The sequence below is a fragment of the Triturus cristatus genome, chromosome 8 (genome assembly GCF_964204655.1).
Source record: "Triturus cristatus chromosome 8, aTriCri1.1, whole genome shotgun sequence".
NCBI lineage: Eukaryota > Metazoa > Chordata > Amphibia > Caudata > Salamandridae > Triturus > Triturus cristatus.
Window position 1 is genome coordinate 1,676,867,618 of NC_140591.1, and position 23,406 is coordinate 1,676,891,023.

A 23,406-nucleotide genomic window follows, 5' to 3' on the forward strand; every position below is an offset into this window, starting at 1 on the left:
AAGCAGACCACCATATCTGGGACTGCTTATAAATAAAGAAGTTTTTTTTTTTTACTGCAGCCTGTTTTCCTTAAAGGAAATCGGGATACATTAAAAAAGAAAATGAAAAGGTCAGGGAGGACTTCTTTTAGAGTTGTGCAGGACATCTAACCTGGGCTTCTATTGGAATTCTATAATGCATATTAGCAAGCCCATTATCGCCGTTCGCTAAAATGGCGATAATTTTATCGAGGTTCTTGCTAATATGCCCCACAGTGTGTTGTTCAGCTCCCTAGTACACATTCCAAAGACAGACAACAGAACACTCTTCTCCCATTGGATGTAATTGGTGCAGTCGCTTCTCTCACTACAAATGAAGGGAATGTACATGTCAGGTTTCACAAAGATTCTTTATTAACCAATTCTATGCTCATACAGTGTCACATTTATCACTCCCACTTTGAATGATGAGCACAGCCCTGGAAAGATACACTCCACCATTGGCATATGTCATTTACATCTAACAATTTTGGAAAATCATGTGTTGATTAGAGGTAAATATTGTATACCGGTCACCTTCAGGCGATAGGTGCCAGGCCGAGCTGGTTGTTTGCTCTGTCGAACACAACGTAATATTCCCGGATGAAGACGTCCCCCAGGATCCAGAGACCAGGGGAGGACTCCTGTAGGTTGCTGGTGCAGGAGCTCTAATGAAAGGTAAAGATAAAAGAAAGACTCAGCATGACTCTAGGTGTATCTTTTATTGATCTTCTATTTAGCCATAAATAATGACTTTCAAGATGGACTGTCACAGAAACCAAATGGGCAAACCCCAGGATAAAAGCCTTTACCAGCCCTTGCTGCTCAGGCATGATTCCATCCCCACTGTAGCTGAAGTAAAGGTTAGCACAAGGTCAGGGAGGACTTCTTTTGGAGTATTGCAGACTGGTAACTCCATCATAACCTTATGGATATAATGTCCACCTTATTACACATTTAGTGTCCCTTAAATCAAGTTCACTCCCAACAGAACCAATTTTTCCTTTTCATATACGTACCCAGGTTCTGAGGGTTACTGGGTTACCCCATTAAATCTAATGGTCACCTTATTACAGGTGCATTTTATTCTAATCAATCCCCTGGAGCGTAGCTACCACTGGTGAAGCAGTTGCAGTGGCCCTGAGGCCCAGAGCTCTGAGGGGCCCATTGAACCCTGACAATCCTCCATTTTACTACCCTATCGGCAGTCAAAGGGGCCATTTTCTTGCTTGCCCCAGTGTCCATGGCGTACTTGCTATACTACTGTCAGTCACTTTGTGATGGAGTACCTGCCTGCCAAACTCTAACGTAGGCCCTCAGATCCTGTTTCTCAAACCCTCTTCTATGAATACTTGAGCCTTACTACTGCCTTATCAGTGAAGTGCACCTGATCTGAAAGTGAGCTTATCCACGGCCTACACATGCCTTTCCAGGACCAAGACATGCTCACAGATTCACAAAGATGTTTTTTCCTTGGGTAAGCATGTCTCGCTGCTGAAAGCTCATGAGCATGTCACGCGAAGCACGGAGTTACGCTGAGCTATTTACAGAAAATGGTTTACAAGATGTAAGAATTGTTCTTGAAAAACCTTATCTAATGCACTTCGGTCAAGATAAGCTGTATTTTTATTTGTACAAGGAAGTTACAAATATCTATCTGCGAGCTGTATTCATGGACAAGCGATTGTGAATGTCCTCTACATTAGCGCGAATGGAGACAAAGTGCTCTCTTTTGGACTTCTGGGCTGTATTACGATCTTGGCGGATGGGATAATCCATCACCAATGTGACAGATACTCTTTCCGCTGTATTACAAGTTCCAAAGGATATAATGGGAATGTCATTTGACGGATGGGCTATCCGTCACAATTGTGCCAAGACCCGATCAGGCCCTCTATCTTTCTGCGGTGCAAGACATATATACTTCGAGGAAGGGTTCAACTCTACCAGTTGCATGCTTGACCCGACATGCATCATTCACTGAAGAGTTCTTCTGCAAGGTCAAACCCCTGATGAGATGCAAAAGGCAGAGTGTTTCCTGGGGTCACTATAGAGCCTTAAGTTAGTCCACATGCTCTCTCCATCTTTGATCAAACAGGAGTCCTCATACCTACCAGAGTGAGGCTGATTACTTTAGAACTGTGTCCATCCTCATAAGACCTATCCCAGGCAGAATAACCCGGCCCATCTCCCTTTCTGGTTGGCATTCTGGGTCCATCTGCATGGATTGTGTGTGTGGCTCTCTACATACTACTAATGTGGAGATGGTGAATCTCACCTGGGCAATATAGGCCTTCTCAGAAAGCGGGTACTGCACCCCGTTGATGGTGAAGATGATCGCTGGTAGGGAGCCCATCGTATTACAGTTCACTGCGTACTAGAAGGACAACAAGAGAGGGTGGTTAGAGGTGGCAGTGACCTTGGGCAACCAAGAAGCCAACCCAAAGAGCAGCTTTCGAACAGATGTATCATTTATTATAATATACATTACAAAATATTGAATCCACTATATTGTAGATATTGTCAACCAACAGCAGCCTCATGCCCTGTAGGAATGTGGATGTCAAGTTCAAGATAGCAGAATTTCCATCAGGGTTACCTAGTTTCTGAATATAAAATCAATGTAATGAGTCTGAAGAAGAGCAGTCTTTAGCACATCTGGAAGTTAAGGTTGCTAGTGAACCTCCTTTTCCAAATCAGACTCAAGGGTCTGCCATTCTGTAGTCAATCCTCCATGATCCGAAAAACAATCAAAAACCAGATGGTGGGGGGCTGCATCTACTCGCTCCGCTGATGGTTACTTACCTCGCTGTCACAGCTCTACACATGCTACAGCTCCTGCCCATGAAGGTAGAGGCCCCTGTGGTCCATGGAGAGCTGAGAGAATAGTCACCTTCTCCATCTGATAGGTGAAATTAGGCAAACATTCAAATTCACCAAAAGTCTGGAGAGCGCTGCAATCTGCTGTCTCACTGCAACGCCGTTTCAGCCTCCTCTTTACCTGAAAGGACCACTAGCCTGGGTAGGGAATGTGAAGCACGGGTGGCTCGTGCTTTGCGTAAATGTTACCAAATGATCCCTTACTGTGGTCCTTAGTTCCCCACCCACATCTTCCCGCTGTTCCTGGGTGGGTGTTTTCTACCTAGGCATGTCTTTTTTGATCTCTTGAGTTAACCTCCTGACCCTACTGGCGGAAGACACAAGTAATCCATTTTGTTTGTGTTGGCCCAGGCACATTACATGAGCTCTCTGGTGCCCTCTTATGACAACACTGACCTGATGTTTGTTTGCTATGACGCCTTTCCTATCTGCACTATTCTGGTAGCAGGGCTGTGCCCATTTGTGCCCATCAGTACGCTTCCCAGTGAACCACTCCTGCAGCCTCTGCCATTTCAAACTCTGCATCCCAGTACACCACCAGACCAATGTTTTGATGCAGTTGACATTGGTCATGCTGTTTTGGGTACCTGACCATGCCAGGTACTGCCACCACTCTCCGTCTGCTCCCCTGCAGCCACCTCTTTCATGTCATCCCTGTATCCTAGCCTGTGATAGTCCTTTGCACCACTCAATATGACTATCAACCCAATGCTCATTACAGTTCTTCTGGTGAGGTAGAATTTAAGATCCTAGGGCTAGATGTACTAAGCACTTTAATCGTCACAAACACTCCAATTCATCATTTGTGAAAACTAAAATGCATTTTCTTATGCACTAATTCCGTTCTAGGTGGCAAAAAGAAGTTTCTTCCTCTCAAAATGTGAATCCAACTGGATAAAGAATTGAGAGCTTACGTATCAATGCCTTGAGACCTAGATGTGGTCACAAAGCATTGGACATTTACCAACACTGCAAAGGAGGGGGTAATGCATTGTAAAACGGTGGCCTGCTGACCCTTGCAGGCCTCCATCACTGTGATTGTTGACAATTCAATTGAGTTGCAATTTGTAAACTACCTCATGAATATTAATTAGGTTGGTCAGATTACTACTCAATCTGATTCTATTTTTTATGAACCTAATGTTACATAGGTCAGTTCATAAAAATACTTACCCAACGAATTTGGGGAAAATGGAACACGTTCAGAGGCCATATATGTGATCCCCCGGTGGCGGACTCGGAGTCCGAGCTAAGTGACTGACACCGCAGCTAAGCCATTCTTGTGGCCTGGGGAGGGGTGTGATGTGGGATGGAGGTGTGGGCGGGAGGAGGGGGGGTGGCTACGGCGGGAGGGGGAGGTATGAATATTGGGGTGTGTGTTTGTTACATGCCAGGACAGGTAATTCAGGGAGTGACTGTTGTAAACCGGTATCGTTAGGGGTGTTGGAGGTATCGAGTGCTTTGTCACTTACTTTACTTGCATTGTGGAACCCCTTAATTCTGAGAGCTGGGAGCGGGCGAGTGACGCCCTGGAGCGAGCGGGTGCAACCAGTTAGGTTATGGATGTCGGGGATATCAAGGGCATTTTCAAAGCGGGTCAGCGCAGTTTCCACTAACTTTACCTGTAGTGTCAAACTTTATGATTCTAAGAGCTGGGAGCGGGCGAGTGACGCTCTGGACCCACTCGTTGGGAATATTGATTTTTATGTGTTTTTTACATACATACGATTGTGATTTGGCACACAATACGTCCCTTACATCTACATGTGAGACGTGGCATGAAGTGAATGCGTGTCACACCCATCCATCGTCCCCTCTCTTTTCTTTTGGGACATGAGAATAAGCCTATTTTTATTTGAAATACTGCTGTTTGGGTGAATTTTAGATAGTGCTCGCCATACTACATCGATTGAGAGCAATACTTATCTATTAGTCTATATGTTTTTTCGTGCAACTTGTGTAAACCATTCTGAACCAGTCTTTTATCTTTCTAGCAATCTGTGCTCTTTAGCACCATTCGTCGCAAGGTAGAGGTAAATTAATATTACCCCTAGGTGAGTTCCTAGAAAATACTTACTCACCAGAATGATTTGTGTTTTAATCACGTGTGCAACACATATCACGTGTGTGGTGTTTCTTTTGGTATGTGGAGGTTGACTTTTTAAGTTGGTATAAATGACAATGAACTGTTAATTTTTTTCAGAGACATTGTACCGGACTGCAGCTGGTCCTTTTGTCATTTATTACCTACCAACGAGTATGGTCTGTAACTCATTTATTTTGATTATACGAGCAGAGTGATATATTGAGAGGTCCTGATGAATGCCGCGAACAACTAAGTCATCTGGCAGAAACATGTCGACCACCAATTACTAGGATATTTTGTTAATCCTAGATCACCTCATTTTAATCCTAGCTGATGGGAACTACTATTAAAATTGATTTTGTTACCCTGTAGCTAGTTTTACTTACCTACACACTGTTTCTTTTCACACTCTGCCCCTTACTCCCCCTGTCACTTTGGATACCCCCATTAAAACACCTCACGCTCCTCTCTTGTCCCCCCTTTTTTGAGAGTTGTAGCTCACACTGTATACCTTGCGGTTACAGTGTGCAAGAGGGGACCCAATGATGAAGCATGTCACCCTCGGGTGAGTGAGGGTTCTCGTCTTTAAAAGAATTATTTTCTTGGCCTCCCTTCCTCATACACACATGTCTCCCTCTTAGGACATAAGCATTTCATCACTTTTTGTGAGATACATTCATTTGGAGTCAGTGATGTCTGATGCTTTATTTTTCTCCATTATTCGTACCCCTTAGTGTGATATATATTAAGTACAGCAATTGCTGTGGGTCATTAAGTTTTTAGGTTCTTAATTGGTTCGACTGGTTGCCCGTTTGAAGTAGACACATTATTCATCCTATAAGCTCATGCTTTGTTAGCATTTATTTCTATATGGACATGACTGAACATACAGGTTTGGCTTTTGATGAGGACACAGTACAGGCAATACTTGATACACCTAGCATCCTAGATACTCATATCTCACAGACTTTATCAAATGCAGAAGAATGGACCAAACTTAGCAACATCAAGAAACATCAAGTACGTACCATTCTACATGCCGCCATCTTGACAGAATATCTTAGAGGCAATATAGCTCCTCCTGGCCTTATTGTATCCAATACCCCTAGATTATTTTTAGACAACAAAGTCTTTGTTACCAACTGGTCCAAAATAGCCTGGCGTTGCACCAGGGACTGGCTCGTTTTGATAATCACGACAGCGAAAGAAACTGCTGATCAACTAGTCATTGAGATCCAATCTCTTGAAACACAACTTAAATCAGGCATACAAATCTCAGTATACAAAAAGAAGCTTGATGAGATCACAAAAAATCTGAACGAGATCAAAGACGATCTGGTCAAGTATAAAATCGACAAACTCAAGAAAGATCTTGACAGATTCTCTCTTGAAAAGGTGTATCCCTATACTGCTGACGGTTACCAGGCAGGCCTCATCAAAAAGGGTAATAAGAAAGGTACAAGAGGTTGGCGAAGGGATACGGACGAGTGGACCTCTAACTCTGATGAGTGGAGTGATTCCACTGACTCAGACACAGACCAATCTCTTTTCCGTCAACAAAGACGAGGCAGGGGTAGAGGCAGAGGCTACACTTTCCCCCAGAATCAACAAACACCTTGGTGGCCACCACAACCATGGTCTTTTCCACCTCCTCCTTTTCACCCTGGCCCACCTTATGGTGGCCCGTCTTATCAGCCTTTTTTGGGACAGGGCAGAGGACGAAGGGGACGCAGGAGAGGCAACAGAGGCCAGACACCGGAGACCCCCAGAGTCAATTGGGACCCGGCACTGGAACAGAGAATCACGAGGAGCATGGCAGCCTCCACGAGCGAGCTAACAACTTAATTGTCAACTTGAGCAGCAAATCTCTTACTGAACTGGAGATCTGTGTTCTGTCGAAAGGTCTAGGCTTTGTACCCACAAAACTTGGCGATGACTTTATGACACACAAGGAACTGGCGGAATTCTTTCGGAAAGTACGGCTGTGTTTCTTCTTTAGTGATGCAGAGACAGAAACACATGATGAGAGTTCCAATACTGGACTGCGCAATAAATCTACTTTCTTGCCCACTTCACAACAGGTTCCCCCTGAAGTCCTTACGTTCGAAAAAGCGGTTCTGAAGGACTATGAATTGGGCCTCAGTCACACCAAACAAGGTTTTTGCAACCTGTCCAATTCAGAGAGACAATGTGTCTCCAATTTGGGTAATGATCCCCTTATCACGATCAAGCCAGCTGATAAGGGGGGAGCGACGGTAATTATGGACACAGAGGTCTACAGACAAGAATGCCATAGACAGCTAGAGAACACTAATTTTTATACTCGTATTGCGCTAGATCCAACTAGGCGATTGCAGTTGAAAATTAAGTCCTTGGTAGAGGAAGGGAGAGAGGCTGGCTGGATTACGAAAAATGAGGCCGATTTCCTGATCCAAAAAAATCCCAAAATACCAGCCTTCTATGCCCTCCCAAAAATCCACAAGAATCAGCGACCCCCTCCTGGGAGGCCAATAGTATCTGGAATTGGGTCCCTTCTAGAGCCTTTATCGAAATTTGTGGACCATTTCCTCCGTCCATTTGTATCTTTAATGCCATCGTATCTACAGGATACCAAACACGTCTTGCAACATCTTGAATCCCTCTCCTTTGACCCCAATAGTCAACTGATGGCCACATACGACGTGGAAGCGTTGTATACGAACATACCGCAGGATGCCACTTTAGAGACAATACGGGATCTATTAGAGAGTAATCCACGTGATGACCAAACACCAAATGATTTTGTTATGCAATGTGCGACTCTGTCACTAAAAGAAAACTTTTTTAGTTTTGAAGGCCAATTGTATTGGCAAACAACTGGTACTTCCATGGGGAGTACCTGTGCACCTAGTATGGCCAATCTGTACATGCATAATTTTGAGACTCAACACATCTATCCTCTACACAATCCTTACCATGACCAACTGAAACTGTGGAAACGCTATATAGATGACATCCTGGTCATCTGGGAAGGTGACCAGGAGTCTCTAGAAGACTTCTCTATATGGCTCAATACACGGGATACTAACTTGAGGTTTACTGGTGAGAATAATAACTTCTCCATTCCCTTCTTGGACCTCCGACTATACCCCAAAGATGGGAGGATCCATACTGAGCTATATCAGAAACCGATGGCTCGTAACTCCCTACTGAGCTTTCATAGCTTCCACCCAAGGGCATTACTTACCAACCTTCCAGTCGGTCAATTTCTTAGACTGAGGAGAAACTGTTCAGAATTGGTGCAGTATTATAAACATGCAAAGAAACTAACTGATGAACTAGCTGCACGACACTATCCAGTACAATTGGTAAAAAGAGCGGCAAAAAGAGCACGCAACAATGACAGGGGGGCACTCCTGGAAACATACACCAAACCAAAATCAGACAGATTGGTATGTGTGACAACTTTCAGTAACTTAACTACAAATGTAAAAAGGGCAATCAACAAGAATTGGCACATACTCAATACAGGCAAGCTGACATTGGACTCACCTCTGTTTGCATTGAAACGGAGCAGTAACTTGCAGGACCTCATGGTACATACACGACCAAGAACCGTTGTATATCACAACAGCCAGACAACACTATGGAACACTAATCCTGTGGTTGGTCATTTTCCATGCGGATCCTGTTCGTGCTGTCCCTTCACCAGTCACACCACAGAGCTGGACATTTTACCGGGGAGACCATGGAAATTGAATAACCACACCAACTGCAACACCAGTGGGGTTATATATATGATTAAGTGCCCTTGTAATTTGATTTACATTGGAATGACATGTCGCAAGGTACGACAAAGAATTACTGAGCATCTTAGTACCATCCGATGCAAAAAATCGAATACACGAATGACTAGGCATTACCTTGAGAAGGGCCACACAGAAAACGACCTTCAATGGGTCATTATTGACAAACCTCACTATGATATTAATATGGGACCATTGGAACAAGTTCTATTCCGCCGTGAACAACGGTGGGTGTTCCGTCTCAAAAGCCACTTGAGGGGTCTGAATGAAGATATTCCCTGGTGTTCTGTGTAACCTCATCCGGGTCTCCTATATCAGCTTCTCCCATTTGTAGTTGCCGCACAACACCACACATTTATGTTGCGTTACTGGTCTGATTCCCTTTGGGATAGACAGCCTAATACATGCACTACATATGTAATTACCAATACTATGTGTTTTGGAATTGGCATCTGGCTCTGCATTTTGGAACGATTTTATGGAGTGCTTCCATTTATTTAGCCACCATATCTGCATGAGTATGACTGTGGTCATATAGCCCCCCCTTTTTTGTATAGAGCTCCCGTTTTGCTGACTTTATGGCATATCACACGGAGGCAACACTAGACGTCCTGGGTTTGTCAATCTGTTGTATTTCGACACATTTATTGTTAAACTGGTGGTAATCATGACTATAGCCTCAATACGGCGCATAGTGCTGTATTCCAATCGTGTCTGGCGCCTCCGCCTTACAGCGAACTACACTTCCCATGATTCTGCGCTGCCCGGAAGTTATTTGCTGCACTTCCGGGTTTACGCACTCACGAAGATACACGGGAACGCTCATAACCACTGCGAGACGCGCAGCCTCTCCCCAGCGGGTTGGTGCTCTAATTAGGCTGAGACAGACTAACGAAAGGTAATTCAGGGAGTGACTGTTGTAAACCGGTATCGTTAGGGGTGTTGGAGGTATCGAGTGCTTTGTCACTTACTTTACTTGCATTGTGGAACCCCTTAATTCTGAGAGCTGGGAGCGGGCGAGTGACGCCCTGGAGCGAGCGGGTGCAACCAGTTAGGTTATGGATGTCGGGGATATCAAGGGCATTTTCAAAGCGGGTCAGCGCAGTTTCCACTAACTTTACCTGTAGTGTCAAACTTTATGATTCTAAGAGCTGGGAGCGGGCGAGTGACGCTCTGGACCCACTCGTTGGGAATATTGATTTTTATGTGTTTTTTACATACATACGATTGTGATTTGGCACACAATACGTCCCTTACATCTACATGTGAGACGTGGCATGAAGTGAATGCGTGTCACACCCATCCATCGTCCCCTCTCTTTTCTTTTGGGACATGAGAATAAGCCTATTTTTATTTGAAATACTGCTGTTTGGGTGAATTTTAGATAGTGCTCGCCATACTACATCGATTGAGAGCAATACTTATCTATTAGTCTATATGTTTTTTCGTGCAACTTGTGTAAACCATTCTGAACCAGTCTTTTATCTTTCTAGCAATCTGTGCTCTTTAGCACCATTCGTCGCAAGGTAGAGGTAAATTAATATTACCCCTAGGTGAGTTCCTAGAAAATACTTACTCACCAGAATGATTTGTGTTTTAATCACGTGTGCAACACATATCACGTGTGTGGTGTTTCTTTTGGTATGTGGAGGTTGACTTTTTAAGTTGGTATAAATGACAATGAACTGTTAATTTTTTTCAGAGACATTGTACCGGACTGCAGCTGGTCCTTTTGTCATTTATTACCTACCAACGAGTATGGTCTGTAACTCATTTATTTTGATTATACGAGCAGAGTGATATATTGAGAGGTCCTGATGAATGCCGCGAACAACTAAGTCATCTGGCAGAAACATGTCGACCACCAATTACTAGGATATTTTGTTAATCCTAGATCACCTCATTTTAATCCTAGCTGATGGGAACTACTATTAAAATTGATTTTGTTACCCTGTAGCTAGTTTTACTTACCTACACACTGTTTCTTTTCACACTCTGCCCCTTACTCCCCCTGTCACTTTGGATACCCCCATTAAAACACCTCACGCTCCTCTCTTGTCCCCCCTTTTTTGAGAGTTGTAGCTCACACTGTATACCTTGCGGTTACAGTGTGCAAGAGGGGACCCAATGATGAAGCATGTCACCCTCGGGTGAGTGAGGGTTCTCGTCTTTAAAAGAATTATTTTCTTGGCCTCCCTTCCTCATACACACATGTCTCCCTCTTAGGACATAAGCATTTCATCACTTTTTGTGAGATACATTCATTTGGAGTCAGTGATGTCTGATGCTTTATTTTTCTCCATTATTCGTACCCCTTAGTGTGATATACAGGCTAATATGCTACCAGGAGTACTGCATTGAAATATTCTGTAATGATCAAAGGTGCATCTTTGTTTTTTGTTAATAAAATGTTTTAAAAAAAATACTTACTGGTTTCAAAATACTCATCACAAATTGTGACTAGTTTCTTATGACCAGTAAATAATACCTTTGGGCTCTATTCGCAACTTTTTTTTCAACTTAAGTGCTCATATTCTAACATCATAAGGGGCATTTAGGAAGGTGCAAATTACCGTAGTATGGAAGATTTGCAACGTTTGAAAGTCTGGTATCAGTAGTGGAAGGTGAGTGTGATGTGAAAGCTGCACTCGTGAACTTCCAAAAACTCAAAACATTTGGGGTTTCACTCACTTCTTCCAGGAAGTTTTCTACCCTGGGTAATACATTGAAAAGTGCTCTTGTGAGAGGCAAAGGCAAGCACTTCTGGAGGTGCTGCGAAGGAGACCATTGTGAGAGCAGCCGCGCAGTCTGGCCGACCAGCGACGCACATTCGATGGATAAATGAGCAGGTTGTTCCGGTCTCCTCTCGGTTGTCAGAGCAGTTTTCAGCCAAACACTTTCAAAGTCCCAGGTTTTGGATTTGGCTATCTGGATACATTCAGCACCATCACCCGCGGTCCAGGCCTGGAGCGGTACCATTTGGGGGTTAGGAAACACTCAGGCTGGGTCTAGGTGTGGTTCAAGATGGTTGGAGCATTTTATGTCCCTGAGGTCAAGATCAGGAGGCCAGCCAACTAGCCCTTGGAGTCACTCTGGTAGTCCTAGATTCATCAGTGAAACAGGGTACTCAAGCAGCAGGGCAGACCTCTAAGGGCTCAAGGCAGGCATCTGGCAACAGAGCAGTCTTTCCAGGTGTACCAAATCAGTTCTCTGAAGTGCACGGCAGGCCACAGCAGCGGGCAGTTCTATGAGATTCCTTCTTCAAGTCCAGAATGTGAACTTAAGAGTGGGCCTGAGGGTCCAATTTTTATACCTGGTGCCTCCTTCGAAGCAAGGGAGGTTTCTAGAGAATTCACTTTGAAGTGCTTGACCTTTCCTGCTTCCCCAACACTGACACCAAGCTTGCTGCATGAACAAATGTAGGAGTGAAAAGTCCTTTGAGAGCACAGCCTATCGAGTAGTAATTGGGCCTGTGCCCACCTCCACACCTAGGCCAGTTCAGTGATGACACATCCAGACACACCTAATCTCTGTCTCTGCTAGTCTGTCTGGGAGAAATAAACAAAGTTCAGCTGACAACTATACCCCATCATGTGCCCTTGGAACAAGCTCCAGCCAGAAAATATTCTGGGCAAGAAAATGACAACTGTCTAAAATAGGCATTTTCAAAATTGCAATTTACAATCCAACATTACCATTAAAGAGGATTTTTAATTCAATTTCTCAGACACCAAACATAAAGCATTTACTCTTTCCCCATGAAAGATTAGCACATATTAAATGTAATAATGTAACCCAGTGGAATCTTTACACTGCCAGGACATGTAAAACTTAAAAGTAGGTCTAACCTTTCAATTACAATGCATTTTCCCTCCCTGTGGGCTAACTAGAGTTCACCTTAGAGGTGACATATATGCAATAAAAGGGGAGTTTAAGGCTTGGAAAAGGGGTCATATTGACAAGTCGAATTGGCAGTGTAAAACTGCATGCAGGATGCAATCGCAGGCCAGAGACATGTTTTAAGGGGCTACTTAAGTGGCTAGCAAAATAACTAGTAGCATTTAATTTACAGGCCCTGGGAATATGGTATACCATTCCACTAGGGACTTAAAAGTAAATTAAATATGCCAATCAGGTGTAAGCTAATTATACCATGTTTTAGGGAGAAGGCGCAAGCACTTTAACACTAGTTAGCAGTGGTAAAGTGCACAGAGTCCTAAAGCCAACAAAAACAAATTCAGCAAAATAGGAGGGTGAAGGCAAAAGGTCTGGGAGAAGACCACCCTAAGGCTGACAGGTCTAACACAGGGGTGTGCTCTCATTTCGGCGTTGCTGGTGTGTACTTGTTTCTGGGTTGCCAGGGTGGGATGTTCGACTCTGCCTTACCAGAACATTCTCATTCCCTAACAGTGTATTGGTGCATATGTGAGGCCTTCTTCATGACTGTGGTCATTGTCATACGTGTAATGGCAGGAGAATGTCGTCTTCAACCAGTCAGAGCTGAAACTTGTCAGCGGTCATGAATCCATAGTTGCTGCATTTGTTAAATCTCTGCCACAGAGCTCACAGTTCACTTGTTAAGCCATCCTAATAAACCTGTGTACAGGTTCTTTTAGTTCATGTATGTCAGTCCGGTTCAGCTCTTTTTATGTATGGTGAATGCTATTGTATGGTTTTGACTAACATAGCAATAAAGAATTGTTTTACTTTCAAGAGGATATCTTGGTTCTATCAAACAGAATACACTGAGCCTGATATATCATGGGCAGATCCACAGCCAGGACGTACAGACTGCACACCATGGGCTGCCACCTGCCAACATGTGCAGTGTGACTGATGTGCTAGCTGGTATCCACAGGAGGGCTCAGAAGCTGCTGTCTCAAGAATGATAATGAGGCAGGAGGTATGTTTCAAGGGGCAGCAGACTTCCATCCTTGCATGTGTGCTGCTTCACACCTACAGTCAGGCATCAGGGGGACACCTTAGATGTTACTTATCAATGATTTTCAACCACAACTGCCATCAAGAGCCATTCATAAATTGCACATTACATTTTGCACATTGCAAACATGTATTTGGAAGTCACATGCCCTGCATTTTTCCAAAGTGTAGGCTTTCAGACAGCAAAATATGTTTGTACTTTAGCCCCACTTTTCCTGAGAGACAACACACTCAACCAGTAGTATCTTCAGGCATAGTTTGACCTTAGGGTCCTTCCTTGTCAGCCTTCTTGGGGGCTGCAGTTTATTTCAGAGTCCTGTTGACTTCATAGAAAAGGTTCAACCACCCAACTGTGCCTCCTCTCCCAGGGCGCGGACAGCACACCCGCATCAGACGATGGAAGGGCTGGGTGGGGAGAAGAAGGTCCAACCTTCATAGGGTTTCGGCTCGACGCACTGAGACCGTCTCATCCTCTGACAGGCATGAAGATTCTGTGCCTGACTCTTTCATGGTGGATCCATTGGAGGCTACAGAATGCCTACCAGAAAGACCGATACCAGGTGGGATAAACCACCCCTTCCGTACATTATAAAAATATTTCAAGTCACAGAGGAGGTACCTCACCATATAGTCTTCTCTTTTTTGCGAGTAGAAAATCAGTACATGAGGCCCTATATTTCTCAAAATTCTCAGATCATACAAACTCCCCCAACCATCATCATTCCTTGTTTGTTTGCTTCTCCTGAGGTAGTATGTATGCAGGTATGTAGATTCCACATGTATTACATGCAAACAACAATGTGCAGGGAAGCAACGTCACTAAATAGCTTTAAACATTTTATTGTCATCTCGTTACATTTTTTTTAAAAAGCTGCAAATCAGGGTGAGTGGCAACCTGTAAACCGAAATTAAGCAGTAGAAATAAACACACTGCTATAAATGTCTCCGTGTCTGCTAAAGGCTACTCACTGTCATTAAAAATAATTCAGAAGAGTCAGAAAGCTAGCTTTCTCTTTCTTTGTATAAGCAGCAGTTTTGTTTTAGCTCTGTGCCCTACCTTTCATACTGTCACACTAGGATGTCAAAAATCAACAGTAATACATTATTACAATTGAGAAGCTACTTCATCTTTTATTACAGATGACTTGTGATGCCATAACTAGATGTTAATCAGCAAGTTAGAGATGGGTTTACACATGCGTAGTGCAGATTTGTCTGAAACATATGGGGCGCATTCACAACAGAATGGCGGAGCACGGTGTTACGCCGCAATTGATAATGCTGCGCTCCAACATTATGAAAACGCAGGGATGTGCCGTATTTACAATAATACGGTGCACCCCTGCGATTCACCTAGCGCCGGTTATAAACTTCGCTGTCTATGTGAAGGGGTCAAAAAAGTGACGTTCTGGTGTCAATATCCATATCTGCTTGTAATATGCCCCTTGTTTCCTAAATATTGGGTGTAGGGTGGTATTTTGCGGGGTATTTCTAAAGCGCAACGTTCGCTCCGGAGGGAGCATCTTGGCGCTGAGGATCCTAAAAGAACCAGACCATGAGAGTTTATATGGAAGCTTTGGAGTAATCATCAGAGAGATTAAAGATCCATGTCTTTAGGAGCTTTCTAAAGGGTTTTTCCTGGGTTTGTTGTCTGAGTGTTTTGGGCAGTTTATTCCAAGCTTTGGCTGCAAGGAAACTGAGAGTCTTCTCACCCTTCGTTTTCAGATTGTATTTAGGGGGAAGGATGAGGTTGTCGTGAGTTGAACGAAGGTGACGGTTGGGCAAATAGTGGGGAAAGCGCTTGGCGAGATATTTAGGGCCTGTTTGGTTGTAGGCACGAAAGGCTATAATCAGGATTTTGAAGAGGATCCTCTTGTGAAGGGGGAGCCAGTGAAGTGAACGGAGCGCTGCAGAGATAGAGGATCGGCGGGGTAGGCCCAAGACAAGACGGGCAGCTGTATGCAGAACGCTCTGCAGTTTTAGGATGGTGCTCTTTTTGACTCCTGCAAGCAGGCCGTTGCAGTAGTCCAGTCGTGAGATTATAAGTGCTACTGCTACTGTCTTTCTGGCATCGACGGGGAGGAAGTCGAAAAACTTTCTCAGGGATCTGATCGTTCCGAAGCATTTGCCTGCGACGGTTCTGGCATGCTGCTCAAAGGAGAGTTCGGAGTCAAAGATTACGCCGATATTACGCGCTGACGATACTGTCTGGGGGGGGGCAGCAGAATTATCTGGCCACCAAAGTGCTGGAGAGAAGGAGCAGTTGATACCAATCGGGAGGATCTCCGTTTTACTCGAGTTGCATTTCAAGTGGTTGTTGTCCATCCATCGAAATACTTCGGTCAGGCAGTGTTTCAGGTTAAGTTCAGCTTTGGTGGATCGTTCATCCAGTGGCACAATGAGTTGTGTGTCATCGGCATATGAAGTGACAGGAATGCCGAATGATTCTATCAGATTAAGAAGGGGAATAAGATAAATGTTAAATAGGAGGGGACTAAGGATGGATCCTTGCGGGACGCCTGAGGGGACAAGTTTGTCATTGGAGTGGAATGTGCCCAGAGCGACTGTTTGGGATCGGTCGGAGAGAAAAGACTTTATCCAAGATAGGGCGGAGTCAGAGATGCCAATGTCTCTGAGTCTACAGATGAGGATGGCGTGGGAGATGGTATCAAACGCCGCCGTTAAGTCGAGGAGGATTAGAATGGAGTTTTTTCTCTGATCTTGTAGGGATTTTATGGTGTCAGAGAGTTCGATAAGAGCGGTTTCTGTCGAATGCTTGGGGCGGAAACCAGATTGTTGGGGATGAAGAAGGTTGTTTTCATCCAGGTAGCGTTTAAGTTCGTTGTGGACTAGGTGTTCCGTAATTTTTCCCAAAGCCGGGAGTAGCGAAATTGGGCGGAGGTTGGTTAGGTCAGTTGGGGATTTATTTGCTTTCTTCATAAGGGGTTTGACAATTCCTTTTTTCCAACGGCTGGGTACAGAGCCTGAGCTAAGCGAGGAGTTGATTAGTTTGTTGATGGTCGGGTTAACCTCGTCAATTAATTGGTGAAGTATGTTAGGGGACAAGGATCGGACGGGGCGCCCGATTTGCAGGCCAGGATGGCTTGTCTCGACTGCTCAAAAGTGACAGAGGGGAAACTACTTAGTGTGCAGCCTTGGGGGACCAGTGGAAGGGGCAGAGGGGGAGTGATGGGGGGGGGGGAAATTGATTTGGATAGAAGCAATTTTGTCCTCGAAGTAATCGGAGATTTGGTCACAAAATTTCTGGGAAGGGGGGATTTCAGGTAAGAGAGCCTTAGGCTGCGTGAAGGATTTAACTATAGCGAACAGCACCTTTTGTTTTTGGCCAGCGTTTTTGATGGCGTTGACATAATAGTGTTTTTTAGCCAGTTTGATTTCCAATAGGTAATTTTTCCTTGTCGCAATGTAGGAAATACGGTTAGAGGCCTCGTGTGTCTTTCGCCAGTTTCTTTCTGCTTTTTTACATAGCCGATGCGCATTTGCAAGTTCTGGTGTGAACCAGGGGGCATTTGTTTTGGTAATTTCCCGGGAGGTGCGGGGGCGTGGGGGCGGGAGTCTGGATTTAATTTCTTGAGAGATCCAGTTGTGAAAAAGATCGGCGTCGGTATCGACAATGCCAGAAAGGGTGGGTGCTTGAGTTTGCATTGAGGGATTAAGAGTGATGTTATCCTGAACCTTTTTCCAATTGATATGATTGTCAGGGCGAGAGACAACTTTGTTACGGTTGGGTAAATTGTCACTCAGAAAGTGGAATGGGATTAGGGAGTGATCAGACCAGATCTGAGACAAAGGGGATAGTGTGATCAAGGAGGGAGAGTTTGTGCAGACTCCATCCAGGGTGTGGCCTAGGGAGTGGGTTGATAAGGTGACAAGTTGCTTAAAATTGAACATGCCGAGGGTTTGTACGAAGTTGATGGTTTGAGCATCTATTTTAGATTCTAGGTGAAGGTTAAAATCACCCAGGAGGGTGAAGAATGGATATCTGAGTGAGAATTGACCTAAGGAATCATACAGTGAATCAAGGAATTCAGATGCGTTACCGGGTGGGCGGTATATCAGACCGCCTGTGAACGAAGTGTGATCGTTCAATTTAATAGAAAAGCCTAGTCCTTCTGTCTTTTTTAAAGGCTCTAGACTAAAAGTGTGGCAAGGGAGGGTGTCTTTAAGGATGATAGCGACACCTCCACCTCAGCCCTTAGCTCTATCTTCCCTGAAGAGCGAATATCCTAGAGGAAGGGCAACAGCAATATCAGGATTACTATCTGCTGTTAGCCATGTCTCAGTTATCATGAGGCAGTCTAGGTCGGACTCCAAGATAAGGTCGTGTATATCTTGGTTGTGCTTGCACATGGATCGTGCGTTGATCAGACCACCTTTGAGGGAGGGCAGAGGAGCCGGAGGTATATTGGCCGATGGAATAGCTGAGAAGAGGCCAGTAGACCAGTGGCAGTGTTTGCAACTGACTGGGCCTGAAAGTGCAGCTGGGTCTAGTATACAAGGACACTGTTTAGTGACCTGTAGTTGAAGGAGGTCGCTAGGTTGGTAGGAGATGTGGGATGAAGGATGGGCAGAGTTTCCTGCGCCTGTCGCGGTCTTGTCGCGGACGGGCGCAGACGGGCTTGCCTTAGGCGCGCCTTCGGCGCGCAAACGGCGCTCCCGCTGCGCTCGTCCGCTGCGCTTCCTGCCCAGGCACATGTTATAGGAAATGAGATGGAAGGGGCGTGGCCTCAAGGGGGCGTGGCTAGTGAGCACGCCTGCGATGGCGGCCGCTCAAACAACAAACAAACAATTACCACCGCAGCGATCAGTCGGCTGCGTGGTATGAGGTCTGTCAGCGGATCAGGTAGGCTTTTAGGAGTTCGTAATATCAACTGTTAAAAGCAAGTGACACAATGTAACAAGTGACACAATGTAAACAATTTTCGGGAAGCAATATATAGCACATGATATTTGTGTCAGGTGATACCCTAACCACGATGTTCGGTTACCATACCACTGCGGTAATCTCAATGATTTTATGACAATCCTTTCGCTGGTGATTATTCATGGACTGACTAAGGTTAGGGTGAACAACGGTGTCTTCTTGGATGACGAATGTCAACCATGTCGTATGGCTGGGCCTCGATGACCCTTGTAGTGGTCATTAGATGAGGTTATATTTCAGAATATTGTAAGCAAAAATATCACCTGTCGTGTCGCCATGCCCGACTCTGTCCAGAACTTCCGGGTCAGGCATGGCAGGAAAGGGATGGGGAGGGGCGGCGCGAGGGAGCGCCAGTTAAGAAGATGGCCTGGGAATAACAAAGAAGCCTAAAGGTTACCTCGTGTCCGCGTATTATTTAAACACGCGATACAAAAACTGGCGACGAGGATGGGATCCGAGGACACCCCCCTCCAGCCCTGCATGATGAGACAACGGCGCTGACGGTCGCTACGGCCGCAAAAAGAGGCACACTATCATCAGGGCGAGTGAGCACTGCCGATCGACTCACTCTCACAGCCCTGATGAGAGCGCCCTGCAAGACAGGCCCCTCAGTCATCAAAACTGATGAAAGTGCATGGCATTGGGGTATTAGCATTAACCCCTCACTTATTGGACCAGCAATACAGGAGTCACATCTGGCGGCCATGTTAAAGTCAGGCACCCCATAGGAAATCAAAACACACAAGATGATGGACGGAATGTTGCACATTGGCAAAACATTCACCCCCAGTCACAGATCTGGGTTTAATCCATTGTTATTTTGCTCACCACGCCACCCCAGTTTAGACATGGCCATATGCAAATCAGTCTTGACTCTGTGCCTCCTGGGAACAGTCCAGCCCGAACTGCCAAGCCATGTCTTCCCTGGACCGGAATCAACCCCATAGGAAAGCACTGTCACCGTTCCGGCGGCCATCTTTAAGTCAGGCAAATATTTTTTAAAAAGCATTCCGAGCCCGCCAAAAGATATCTTGAGACCTTGTAAACGCTGGGGAAAGTATCAGAGGGGACAGTGAAGATAACAACACGTCACCATGTCCAATCAACCTGATTCCACACGAGATGCAACGCCAGGTTCCGCCCCAGCTTTGCCATATGGACCCATACTAATGGGGGTATCGGTCCTGCGCCCCCCGAACCTCTAATACTGACCTCTGGAAACAGCATGGGCCCCAAGTGGAAGAGCTGGATAGAGGACTTCGAAGATTTTATAAAAGGCTCAAGAGTAAATGACCCCGACCATCAACTCATAGCACTAAGATACCTAGTGGGCAAAGACATTGGACAAATAATCAAAGAACTGCCTCCGGTGAACGCCGCGTCGTATGCAGACGTGAGAGAAGCTCTGAACAGGAAATTTCTTCACAAACATAACCTAGATTACGAACGCTACACCTTCAATCTCGCATCCAAGAACGCGATGAATCCATGGGCGATTTCATTTCACGACTAAAGAGTCTGGCACGATACTGTGAGTTTGATAACTTTAATACTGAAGATGCGCTTCGCCTACGCATCATCGAAGGCTACCAATCAAAGTCACTACAACATCAGCTACTAAAGAAACACTACTCACTCAACGACATTGAGGAATTCACCCGTATAAATGATCAAGCAGAAGAACACGCAAAGAAAATGGAAGCTGGGAAAACGGAAAAACGAGAACAAGCCCTCCAAGTTCAGTCCCAGGCGGAAGTAAGATGTCGGTCGGACCATCGGAAGCCTGGCAAACCCACGAGTTCATCCCGTGGTGGGACCAGAAACAGCAACACCCAGAAACAACCGCCACACTGCTATCGCTGTGGCCTGGACTACCCACATACAGGCACCTGCCCGGCCATGGGACAACCATGTCACCGATGTGGAAGAGACAATCACTTCGAAGCTATGTGCCAAACTTGGCATAAAGAAGCCAGACCAGCCAGACGAAGCACTGGAACACGCCACCATGTGAGGGCGGTGCATGGAAGGAGAGACCGCTCAACTAGCTCGTCCAGGTCTCGCACCCAGTCACCGGCCTCATATCGATCTCGCCGGTCGACATCAAGAGAATCGTCCGCCCTCACTCCCATATCACAAGACAGTGATGAATACATGTGCATGGTGGCAGACCCAGACCGGTTGAAGAAATACCCCCAACTAGACATTCAAATGGGAAACTACTCCGCCAAATTTGTTTTGGACACAGAAGCGTCACTCAACTACATCTGCATGACGGAATATGAGAAAATGCACCCGAAACCGAAGTTAGAACCAGCTGCAGTGCGCATCTACATGTGGATGTCCAAGGAACAACTGCCGTGCCTAGGACGATTTCCCACAACGCTAACTTACAAGGAAAAAGACAATCCAGGCCTAAATTCACGTAATAGAAGGTCCTGAAGCTGCTGACTGCCTCCTCAGCCTACCCACAGCAGAACGGCTAAAGCTGGTAGAGATCCTATTCAAAGTGGATGACTTACCTGAAATAATAAACAAATTCCCAAAGCTGTTTTTGGGACTAGGAAAATTAGCCAAGGTAAAAGTCAAACTACACATAAATGAGCAAGTAACACCAGTATCCCAACACCACAGGAAAGTACCGTTCCACCTCCAACAAGCAGTCGATGACGAGCTTCAAGACCTGCTGAGAGCGGACTTCATAGAATGGTCATCCGGACCTACTCCGTGGGTGTCACCTGTGGTAGTCGTGCCTAAGCGAGGACATGAGAACAAGGTGCGCCTGTGCGTGGACATGCGAGCTCCGAACACAGCCGGTGAACGGGAAAGACACTCTGGACCTCATATCAGCAACATGATTACTCGCCTGAACGGAGCGACAGTCTTCTCAAAATTAGATCTCAACAAAGGATACCACCAGCTCGAACGCCATGAAAAATTGAAATACATCACCACATTTACCACACATCAAGGAATTTTCAGATATTAACGCCTTAATTTTGGTATCTCTTCAGCGGCGGAAATTTTTCAAGAAGCCGTTCGGCGAGTGATCCACCACATTCCAAACTCATTCAACTATAGTGACAACATCCTTGTATTTGGTTCAACAGGCGAACACCATGACAAAGCCCTAGACCGCGTGTGTCATGCCCTTCTTAACGGCAACCTTACACTCAACAGAGACAAGTGTGAATTCCACAGGTCAACTCTCAAGTTCTACAGCCACATCTTCTCTGAAGACGGCATGAGACCGGATCCCGAAAAAGTCTCAGCACTCGCTGACACACCACAACCTCGCGATGTCAGCGACATTCGGTCCTTCCTGGGCACGGCCAGCTATTGTGCCCGATACATCAAAGACTATGCAACCATCAGCTACCCGCTGCGAGGGTTAACAAGACAAGGTCAAGCATGTCACTGGTCCAAAACATGCGAGCATGCTTTCAACAAGATCAAAAAGGCTGTGAGCTCTGCCGCTCATTTAGCCTACTTCAACCCCAAATGGAAAACCGAAATCACAGTTGACGCCAGCCCCATTGGCCTCTGTGCCATCCTAGTTCAGTATGATGATGAGAGAGACCAGTGCCACATCATAGCATATGCCAGCCACAGCCAAACTGACACAGAGAAGGCGTACTCCCAACCAGAGAAAGAAAGTCTGGCAGTCGTGTGGGCATGCGAACACTTCCACTTATTTGTATATGGGAAGCACTTTACACTTATCACCGACCATCAGGCCTTCATCACCATCTTCGGCAACCCAAGAGCAAAGATGCCTCCAAGGATTGAGAGGTGGGGGATCCGCTTGCAAGACCACACATACACCATTATTCACAAACCAGGAAACGCAGAGAACCCAGCGGACTACATATCATGTCATCCCCAAGCACTGACACAGACACCCAACTCGCTATCTGAAGAATACTTTCATTTCGTTATTGACCAAGCACGCCCACCTGCCGTCAGGCGCGGTGCGTCCATTGGGGCGTGGGGGCGTAGCCCCCCCGCCCGCGCCTCGCGCCCGCAGCTCTCCCTCTCCTCTGTGAAGCCCGCGCCTCGTGCCCGCAGCTCTCCCTCCTCTGTGAATGTCAGTCAGCATGACGTCGGACCGTGGGCGGTCCGCGTCATGTTGACTGACATCATTGTCAGACACATTTGGGAAAGGCAGCACAAGTGCGCATGAGTGGGCATGGAGCTTATTATTTTACTCCGTGCCCAGTCATGCGTACTTGTGTTTTTGCTGCCTTGCGCATGCCCATTAGGAGCCCCTCGGTCTCCTAATGGGCAGGCGGCGGGCGAGGAGTAGGCGGTGCCGTCAGCCAATCCTGGCGCTGCTGCAACGCCAGGATTGGCTGAGGGCCGGGTTGCCAGTCACTTGCGCGTCACGGTGTTCCGGACCGTTTGAAGGAGCAGAGAGGCGCCAACGCGGGCCAGGAGAAGGCGAGGCGGTCACCGGTCAGGTAAGTGTTTTTTAATTTATTTTAGGGTGGTTAAGGTTTCCTGACTGTGACCCGGGCCGTCGCTGGTGTATGTCACGTGGTTCCTTCTGTGCACGTTTGAACTATTAGCAGTGGTCATTCTGCCTTTTTGCATGTGGTGTAATTTAACATTTCCAAAACCTGTTTTACGGGTTTACTTTTCAACTGTATTTACCAAAGGCGCATGCTATCTGCTTTCAAAGGTGTTTTGTTACCAATTGTGTTAACCATAGGACTTAGCCACTGCCTGTAAACGAGCGGGTAAGCCTCTGA

The 23,406-nt window shown here is 45.8% G+C and overlaps 1 protein-coding gene across 1 annotated transcript in view; it reads right to left on the reverse strand.

The window, feature by feature from the left end:
* Positions 1 to 370: 370 nt before the first annotated feature.
* LOC146808570 (pepsin A-like) overlaps positions 371 to 23,406 on the reverse strand; it is a 78,184-nt gene continuing 55,148 nt past the window's right edge. Inside the window, exons 8-9 of the mRNA XM_085620642.1 lie at positions 2,297 to 2,395; positions 371 to 686 (exon numbers count right to left, since the gene is read on the reverse strand). Of these exons, the coding sequence (XP_085476768.1) occupies positions 558 to 686; positions 2,297 to 2,395 (228 nt within the window). The 3' untranslated portion in view covers positions 371 to 557. The remainder of the gene's footprint in view (positions 687 to 2,296; positions 2,396 to 23,406) is intronic.